At 40.1% G+C, this 10082-nt stretch overlaps 1 protein-coding gene and 1 long non-coding RNA gene across 3 annotated transcripts in view; one reads left to right on the top strand and one right to left on the bottom strand.

Moving 5' to 3' along the window:
- LOC104910129 (ovalbumin-related protein X) overlaps window positions 1-3603 on the top strand; it is a 5674-nt gene extending 2071 nt beyond the window's left edge. The window contains exons 3-7 of the mRNA XM_019613788.2: window positions 356-484; window positions 1173-1290; window positions 1531-1673; window positions 1977-2132; window positions 2924-3603. Coding sequence (XP_019469333.1) covers window positions 356-484; window positions 1173-1290; window positions 1531-1673; window positions 1977-2132; window positions 2924-3325 — 948 coding nt within the window. The 3' untranslated portion in view covers window positions 3326-3603. The remainder of the gene's footprint in view (window positions 1-355; window positions 485-1172; window positions 1291-1530; window positions 1674-1976; window positions 2133-2923) is intronic.
- Window positions 1-10082, bottom strand: part of LOC104910128 — an 85441-nt gene that overhangs the window by 29219 nt on the left and 46140 nt on the right. For both annotated transcript variants that reach the window (XR_004159148.1, XR_004159150.1), the window contains one exon: window positions 9522-9612. This is a non-coding gene — a long non-coding RNA (uncharacterized LOC104910128). The remainder of the gene's footprint in view (window positions 1-9521; window positions 9613-10082) is intronic.

The following is a 10082-nucleotide window of genomic DNA, read 5'->3' as shown; positions in this document are numbered from 1 at the left end:
TCCTCTCCTCTCCTCTCCTCTCCTCTCCTCTCCTCTCCTCTCCTCTCTTTTCCATTCATTTTTGCTAGAGCATTTAGTGGATTATGTAGAACAATTCACAAAATGCAATCAGACAAATCAAATTTTCTGTTTCTTATCATCAAGACTCAGTGTCAGCAAATGCTATCAGTTGTACATAATTAATTGTGTATATAGAACATCTCTCCCATGGAGCTTTTAGACTCTAATGTATTTTGTTTGCAAATGTCTGAATACTGTGTTTTTTCCTATGTGATTTGTACCTTATAAATAGTTGTCTTTCCAGTAAAATAAGCTAACATTTATACACGTTTTTTCCTTCTCTTCACCAACCTAGTGTGGCAAATCTGTGAACATGCACATACTGTTTAAAGAACTCCTCTCTGATATTACTACATCAAAAGCCAATTATTCACTCCGCATTGCCAATAGACTGTATGCAGAAAAGTCACGTCCTGTCCTACCGGTGAGTTGTACATCAGAATGATTTCTTGCTATAAATCTTGTGTAAACACATAATCCAGGAATACTGCTCAGAGACTCTGTTAATCCAACTCTTCTCAGTATGGACTTTCACAGCTTTTCTCTTTGCAGCAGCTGTGACAATAGCCTTCAGAGAAAACATTTCAAGGGAAAAGATGGCCTTATTCAAAAATAAATGGAGTAATGAACAAAATTAGATTTCAGTATGTTTCTTCACTTGAAAACCTCAAAAACAATCTTTGACAGTGTCTAAATCTTTCACCTGACATTCTCAAAATAAAACATACAAGTATTCGAAATCAAATACACTTTATCTTTAAAAATAAAGAAAAATGCTTCAAATGAAAGAATTTTATTATAACAAAACATTCACTAATGGATCTGAAGGTGTTTTTGGATTTGTCTTTCTTCAAGAAAATATTTCAGCATTTCTGCTACATGATCTTATCTGGTAAAGTAATAAAAATCTTAAAGATTTTAAAATATCATGCATAGAATAATTTTGCTGGCCCAGTTTTACCCCTATTGTCTAGGAAATAAGCAATGAAAACAGTATGACCATAGCATAGTTATAAAAATCATAGTTATAAAAAACATTTTAACTGTATTTTATTTCACTTTCACAGTCTTTTTAAAAACTGATTTGGTGGCTACAACTGCTGTCTTCACAGATTTACCTAAAATGTGTGAAGAAACTGTACAGAACAGGTCTGGAAACAGTGAACTTCAAAACAGCATCAGACCAAGCCAGACAACTCATTAACTCCTGGGTGGAAAAGCAGACAGAAGGTGAGCTCTGAGGAGAATCACAGAATCACAGAATGGCCAGGGATGGAAGGGACCTCAAAGGATCATGAATCTCCAACTCCCCTACCACATGCAGGGCCACCAACCTCCACATTCAATACTAGACTAGGAGAGTTTATAATATACTTCCTTGTTACTACTTTACTTGAACAACTTCTGGAAAGACTATTCCTTCCATCTCCATTAATGGATATTTCCTGTGGAAATGCTTTCTTCTTACAGGACAGATGAAAGATTTGCTTGTATCAAGCTCTGTTGACCTTGATACAACGCTGGTCCTTGTTAATGCCATTTACTTCAAAGGGGTGTGGAAGACAGCATTTAATGCAGAAGATACTCGAGAAATGCCCTTCAGCGTAACAAAGGTAGGGATGCGGTCACTGCTTTGGGGCAGAACAGGAAGCCATCAGAGGTGTTACATACATCATTCAACAGTCATTGGCCCATGGTTCTATTGGGACCCTCGTTGGCAGGACATGGGGTTGAGCCCAAGGTGGGTTGGCAAAAGCTGTATCAGACCAAGCATCCAAAGCACATCTGCAGACAAGAGATTAAAATGGAGACACAGCTTGAGGATCCAGTCCAGTTCCTCTTGACGGACTTGCACATTTGCCTGCTTCAAGAGAATCTGCCCCCTGCTCACATTGTCTCATGCTTCTGTTTTGCAGCAAGAAAGCAAACCTGTGCAAATGATGTGTCTGAACGATACCTTTAATGTGGCCACACTGCCTGCCGAGAAAATGAAGATCCTGGAGCTCCCATACGCCAGCGGAGAGCTGAGTATGTTGGTGCTGTTGCCTGATGAGGTTTCTGGCCTGGAGCAGGTACGGCCCTGGCAGGGGAAGGCAACTAGTTCTGAGCTGAGTGGGAGCTGGCTGCCTTCAGACCTTTGGCTGTCCTCTCATCCTCTGGCTGTGCTGTGCTGCGCAGGCAGGGGAGCACAACAGTGGCCCAGGTGCTTCCAGGTGCTCAGGCAGAGGTTGGCCTCTAAGGAGAACCCTGGCCTCAATGTTATTAAATAAAGAGTGTAGCTAACAAAAAACAAAGGTAAATGAGTCTAGGACTGCTGTAATGTTATACAAGAGCATGTATAGACAATTTTTTTCATTGAGAGGCAGTTTCATCTGGCCTCTTACATAAACTCTTCAGCAAATGTTACTAGAAATGATGAGGTTCAATAGTCCCTAATGATATTTTTGACAATATTCTCATCAAATATTTTAAATAAGCTGCTCTTGGAATATCGAAGTAGATGTAGAAATGTGTTTGTGTTTGTTTGGTACTATCCACTGTATATAAATTGCCATGGCATTTTTTTTTTTTTTTGTCAATCTCTCACCAGCTGGCCAATCTGCTATGTAGTGAAATTGCTATATTGTTTGGTATGAGACATGAAATTATTTGTATAGAAGGGGATGTGTCAGGCAGAACTGAATAAAGGGGCACTGACAGAGGAAATACTAGAGAAACAAATGGTAAAATAGGAAGATGTTGATAGGATGCACTTTGGGAAACTTTCTGATTTTTTTTTTAAATAACAATCTTGATTAAAATAAACGATGGAAAGAAGTTGCATTCTCATCACAGGCAATTTATTCTGTGCCTCTCTTTTCAGATTGAGAAGACAATTAGCTTTGAAAAACTCACAGAGTGGACCAATCCCAATACGATGGAGAAGAGGAGAGTGAAAGTGTACCTCCCCCGTATGAAGATTGAGGAAAAATATAACCTCACATCTGTGTTAATGGCTTTGGGAATGACTGATCTGTTCAGCCGTTCAGCCAATCTGACTGGCATTTCTTCAGCAGAGAGCTTGAAAATATCCCAAGCTGTGCATGGGGCCTTCATGGAACTCAGTGAAGAGGGCACTGAGATGGCAGGCTCCACAGGGGTGATAGAAGACATCAAGCATTCCTCTGAATTTGAAGAGCTTAGGGCTGACCACCCATTCCTCTTCTTGATCAAACACAACCCAACCAACACCATTGTCTACTTTGGCAGATACTGGTCCCCCTAAAAAGAGAAAGAGCTAGCAATAACACATGCCTTCCCCTCAGAAACAAAATCCCTTTACCATAGTGTTATAGCATAATCTTATCTCTTCCATAGAAAAGACATACCCACAGGAGAGGAGACAGCACAAAGAACACTTACTCCTTCCCTTCTTGTACTGATTTCAGAATGGCTTGATATGAGCAAAGACTGAGCCAACAAGATGGTGAGAATGAAGACACCTATCAGCCATGAAGGTGACAAGTGATTTTCACCCAAGAAATAAATAGCAGGAATGACCCTAAGTCCTTGGGAGCCCATTACATAGAAAGCAACAAGCTTTGCTCATTTCATTCCCTGGTAACATACTGCTGACAAAACCATATTACCATTCTTGAAACATGGTCTTCGAGATCTCCAGTCTAGAGGGGATGTTTGTGGAAGAGTTTCTGGTGTGCAGGTTATTGATTCGTGATTATGTCAATTTTATTTTTTTATTCGGTAACTGGGCAATGGTATACATGTTCACTATCACTGGAGTTGTCCTCTCACCATAAGTTCCTCACCTAATTCCGAATTTCTTGTAGAGGTTCTTCAAAATACTGAAGTGTCTCCCACCCACTTCAGAGGAGGGAAACAGATCTAGTTTTGCATATGTGCAGTTATGCCTTTTCTCAGAGTGGAGATTCAAAGCCTGACCCATGGAGATCCAGATGATTCTTATGATCCAGAACTCAGTGAGATCCACTGGGTAAAATAACTGTCTAAATTTTTGTTTAAAACTTTGGAAGACACTTCAAATGTGAGAACATTCTGATACACATTTTTGGTGAAAAATCCTGAAAGTGTTGTAAAATACTTCTTCTAAGAAATAAATTAGAATCCTAATTTTTTCTGTCTTCTCTTCCTATGTATAGATTGTCAACTGCAAATATGGATCTGCTGGCTCAATGTAATATTCTGTTTTCATTCTAATCACCCATTATTGATTTAGATGCATACAATTGATTTTGGTTAACATAATAAAGGAAAACCACGAACACTTTTCATGTGAATTATATTAGCTTTCTGAACCACACACTCTGAAAAATATCTTTACATTTTAACAACTGTGATTAAAATGTGATTTAGCACAAAAATGTATTCTTAGAATGAATAAAGCATGCAGATACAAAGTTTCTCAGGCGTTTATGACATTTTTAGGAGTATCAAGAACTTCACCAAAGGCCTACAACCAGTTTGATTCTTCTCTGTATTCAGATGACAAGAAGTATCGCAATAGAATACATGGTTATTCTTATGAATTTTTCTGTGCCATTCCAATAGGTATTAAAAATGACCTGGCCATTTTTCTGGTAAATTTTTCAAGGAACAATTATTCTAACACTTACCCTTTTATAAAGAATCACAGATTCATAGGGGCTGGAAGAGACCTCAGGGGATCATCTAGTCCAACTCCAGATGATTTCATCATTTTAGATGATGAAATAATCTGAAAATCATATAGCTTGAAAGGCATAAAAAAGGTTAAATAGATCAACAGCTACTAGGCAAAGCATTTCCCTATCCAGAGTATTGAGAGGAGGAACTCTGATGTTAACATTGCTTATTTCCACATTAGTGTTACCACTTCAGTGTCAATGATAAAAGGTGATCTGTAGAGTAAAAACAGCTGGTGCTTCTGATCTGACATACACATTTTTTGTATATTATGAGGATACTCGTGATACAGACACAGCTGTTTTTCAATGGTAAAAACAAATATTTTACCAAGTGTGCTTTATTTTTTTGCCTTTAGAAATGGAAGTAGTGATAAGAACAGTTCCAAGAGAAGAGAAATATCAGCATCTCAAGGTTTCTCATCAGTAGTTTATTCACCTTTTGCATCTCTTATGCCCATAGAATCACAGAATCATAGAATCACAGAATTATAGAATCACAGTGTTGCTCAGGTTGGAAAAGACCTTAAAGATCATCAAGTCCATACTAACCATACTACTCCAACTCTAACAACCCTCTGCTAACTCAGAGGCAGTTGATCCAGTCTGCTAAATTTAAAAGCCAGTTCATTTAAACAATATGTAGACTTCAGAAAGATTACATTTGCAAGCTACCCTTCTATGATTATTAGACTGGAAAGTGCTTGAAATACAAAGATATGCCTCAATGATCTTAAAAACAGCAGAGGTCAAAATGGAGAAATGGGAAAAAAAGAGAAGGTTTCTTGCTTACAAGCAAATATAAAGCTTCCCCTTTCTCAACAAGGAAAACGAGAGACAGGAAAGAGTGGAAATTCAGCAATACTGAACAAAAATTGCAACAGAATACTGATGGCTGAGCCCCGGCCACCGCTTACCAGGCAGGGGGCAGAACATACAAAGGGCACGATAAAAGTGTTCTCCATGAAGGGGGTGGCAGGCCTGGTGGGAAGATGAACACAATAAATACATTTTTAAAACCTTCCTGTGGCTCCAGGCATTTTTGCCCTAGCCTACCAAAGGTTGTTGGCATTTTTATTTTCTGGAGTATTAAGATCCTGTTTCTTTGACAGACTACTGTGCAGCAACTGATGGAAGGTTTAGTGGGTAAGTCATGGGGGATAAAATGTCCAGCATAGACCAAAGCAAAAACATGGTGATCAGTTGGCTGATAGGTAGGGCACAAAGGATTATAGTTACTGGGGTTACATCAGGCTGGCAGGCAGTCACTGGTGGAGTTCTGCAGGCTCAATTTCAGGGCCAGTTCTCTTCAGTGTTTTCATCAGTGATTTGGATATGGGTCTTGAAGGCATGCTAAGCAAGTTCATGGATGACACAAATTGGGAAGTGCCATTGACTCCCTTCTGGGTAAAGAGGCCTTACAGAGAGATCCTGACAAATCAGAGAGCTCAGCAATCACCAACCGCATGAAGTTTAACAAGAGTGGGTGCCATATTCTGCACCTGGGATGGGGCAGCCTTGGCTGTGTGTATAGACTGGAGGACAAGAGACTGAGAGCAGTCCTGCCCAAAGGGATCTGGGGGTTGTGGCTGACAGCAAGCTCCATCTGAGCCAGCAGTGTGCCTTGGCAGCCCCAAGGGCCAACCGTACCCAGGGGAGCACCAGGCCCAGAACTGCCACCAGGCAAGGGGTGCTGTGCAGTTGCACCTCCGGTACTGGGTGCCGGGTTGGGTGCCGCAACGTAAGAAGGACATGAAACTACTAGAGAGCATCCAAAGAAGGGCCACAAAGATGGTGAAGGGTCTGGAGGGCGAGATGTGTGAGGTCCCTGGGTTTGCTCTGCCCAGAGCAGAGGAGCTGAGGGGAGGCCTCATGGCAGCTGCAGCTCCTGGTGAGGGGAGTAGAGGGATAGCGCTGAGCTCTGCTTTCTGTTGACAGTTACAGGACCCGAGGGAACAGCACGAAGCTGTGTCGCGGGAGGGTCAGGTTGGGGGTTAGGAAGAGGGTGATCAGGCCCTGGAACATGCTCTCCAGGGTAGTGGGCATGGCCCCAAGCTGCCTGAGTTCAAGGAACATTTGGAAAATTCTCTCAGATGTAGGGTTTGGATTTTGGGTGCTGCTTAGTGGAGCTAGGAGTTGGACTTGATGATCCTTATGGTCCCTTCCAACTAAGGATATTCTGTGATTCTATGACAAGATGTACTACTGTTCTATGTGTGAGATACTCATGGCCAAGGCCTTTACAGGGTCTTTCTGAATGTGCGTCCAGTGAATGATCACTGGAATAATCCTCTCTGTCAACACTGAGATACTCATCTATGTCACTACCTGTGTCACCACCTGTGACAGGCTAAGGCAGCAGTGCAGGCAACGATGTCAATCTCTTCAGAATGGCACAGCACTGCTGCAGAAAGGTGTCTGATACATTGTGCCTGAAAAAGCTTCACCAGACACTGATTTTCTTTGGACTAAGGAAGCAACATAACCACACAGAACAACTGAGTGGGAAATCATCACTGATGGCTTTTGCATCAAGGTCAGCAACAGCAACTAAGAAATCATCAGCAATCACTGTGGGCAAGACAAATACTAAACGATCAATAAGCTTGTTGCTATTAGAGAAACAGTGGAAACATAAATGAGACCAAAATCTCTAGTTGTGCAAATGTTTTTGTGATAGAATGAACTGACCTGGACTTCATATTCTTGATCAGATGTCAGAGAGCCTGTTAGTTTAGGGCTAGGCCCACAGTGAAATACCTGGAAAAGCAAATAGCAGCTAAGTCTTAGCTGACCTCTTTCTTGGGACAAGCATTGTCAAAAAAAGGACATGTCACAACAACACATCCTTTTGTGTTTGTGCAGCATTGCACAGCTGTGCTGGACAGCATAATCCATCAGCTTTCCCAGAAAGCACTTCACCTATAGGAAGGTTTGCCTAATCTTGCTTGACTTCACAACAGATCTAAACTTGATAAGTAGACTATACAAGAACTCTAATATTCTGATGATTCTGCACTGATGACTGATCACGATCCAGATGTTCACTTACTGTGGACTGATTTTTAAATTCTGCAACTCGCTTTAGATTAACCATTCATTTGACAGAAAGAAAAAATGCAACAGCAACAGCAGGGATGTGTATTAACTTCTTCTGAAGGAATCTGCTGCCCCTTTTCTATCTCAAAACAAAAATATTCCTCTCAGCACTGAGTATATTTAACTCAGAGATATTTTGAAAGCCATATAATTACTAACAGGATTAGTGCTCTAAATTCGCTGTTATGATACAATTGTAGTATCTTTGTAGATCCTGAGTTGTAGGCTGTCTGTGATGACCCAAACACATGATTCAGGCAGATGATACACAAATGCCCACGGTGATCTTCTACAGCAAGCTGTAGCATGCTGCTAGACAGTTTGGTAGTAAAAAGATTTAAGGCATGCTCAAAAGGTAGAAGTGACACAGTACAGCTTGTTGGATAATCCTTTGACTTTTGAGCTGTCAAATATACAACAACGGACCATTGCAGTGAGTGTTAAAGCTGTTTGAACAGAAAACAGCCTTAAGCAAGAAAGGGAGAAGGGGCAGCAGCCACAGAAACATCTTGCAGTATGGGGAGTGCTCTAAATTGTGTGATTAAAGATATTCACCATGAACAGACACATTCAGTCACTTGATATGTCTTTCCACCAGCACAGAAATAGTCTTCAGCAAAATGGAAATCACAACAGTGGTGAGTAATTTAAGTACTGTTCAAGCAAGAGAATAGCTCACTCCCTTTATAATAGGTTTGATGTGATTGGCTACCAATATGAGTTAAGGCCTAATGATCCGTATTCAAAAGTATTGCTGTTGCATAGCAATGTCTGTACCAGACTGGACTGGGTTATAGATGGTAGCATGTAACATATTAATTGTACTTAAATGTATCAGACAGACTGAGGTCTTCGTTATTAGTACTGCTCTAGCATCTTCAGCTGAACAAGACTAATGAGGACTCTATTAGGCAGAAAGGTATGGACTATTCAGAGGCTCTCCACTTGCACAGAAAACTAAAAGGGTTAAGGAGTCCACCTCTTTTCTCCAGAAAGCATAATTTGTTCTAGACAATTTCAGAGGAACTTTGTCTATTGACTTTGGAGTTCTGTTTTAAAATCACAGCATATTCAGAGGTCAAAGTAGTTTGTTTGTTGCCCATTCTTTTATTTCAAAGGATTTATGAGATTGCTTTATGCTTGCTATTGTATATTATGACTGTCCTGCAGACCATGAATGTTTCACCTGATGTGCCATGAAGTTACTTGTGGGCAATCTGTAAGAATGTTCTTTGAATGTACAAAAGACACGTTTTGAAACTCACATCTGATGCTGTGACCTGTTTGAAAAGAACAACTCAAAACAACATTCAAAATTGTAGCAGTGAGTTCGAATACTTTTCTTGTAGCTTCTGACTCGAGTCTGAATATCCCAATATCCGAATTTAAAAAGCAACAGAAGTCTCTTCTCTGCTCAACCTCTTTTGCCACAACACATCTTTCTTCAGTTGTGTTAATTTTTTTTTTAAATACAGACACTCTGAATAGTGCTTTCAAAATTAATTTGTCTTTATACAATATGCTTATTGATAGTTTTTACTGACAATCTGCACAGACCATGTTGGCGTAGAAGTTCCCTGAGTTAGACTGCTCTAGCAATGCTAGATTGCTCTGCAAAATGCTTTGTTTTTTGCAATTCAAGCTGTAAGTGGCACCAGGCACAAGAACTAGACAATTACATACAAGTTTTCAGTGCAGGTCTTCCTATTCATTCCAGTGGAGTTGGACTCGATGGTCTTCAAGGGTCCGTTCTAACTCAAATGATCCTTTGATTCTGTGAATTTATGAAAAGTTGCAGTAAGTACAGGGTGGGCACAGAACAGCAAGCAGTCCTGCATGTACTGCATTTTTTATATTCTCAGAATGGTGACTGCTAGAGGGATCTGGACTGTCAGTACTCATTATAGAAAAAAAAAAGGAAAATTGACTTAGAATTCCTTAGATACATTGTGCATAACTTAATATCACAGATTTTTTTGCTTTGTTTTCACTATCTATGTGACGCTATTTGCTTCTGTACTCGAATCATACTTTGTATTTAAGTTTCAGTGAACAGCTTTTATATTTTTCTTTCAGTTCTTTTCAGTATGCTCCATCCTTTTCTCCAAGGTGCCACATGATATCCTTCATTCTGGGACTTTCATTTAGGGATTTCTTTCTTTCTTTCCCTCTTTCATTCTCTCTTTCTTTACCTTTTTCTTTCTCTCTTATTTCTTTTTTCTTTTTTTCCCTTCCTTCCTTCCT

This window comes from Meleagris gallopavo, chromosome 3 (assembly GCF_000146605.3).
Source record: "Meleagris gallopavo isolate NT-WF06-2002-E0010 breed Aviagen turkey brand Nicholas breeding stock chromosome 3, Turkey_5.1, whole genome shotgun sequence".
Taxonomy (NCBI): Eukaryota; Metazoa; Chordata; class Aves; order Galliformes; family Phasianidae; genus Meleagris; species Meleagris gallopavo.
Note: the sequence above shows the minus strand (reverse complement) of the source record. Positions and strands in the feature narration are given on the sequence as shown.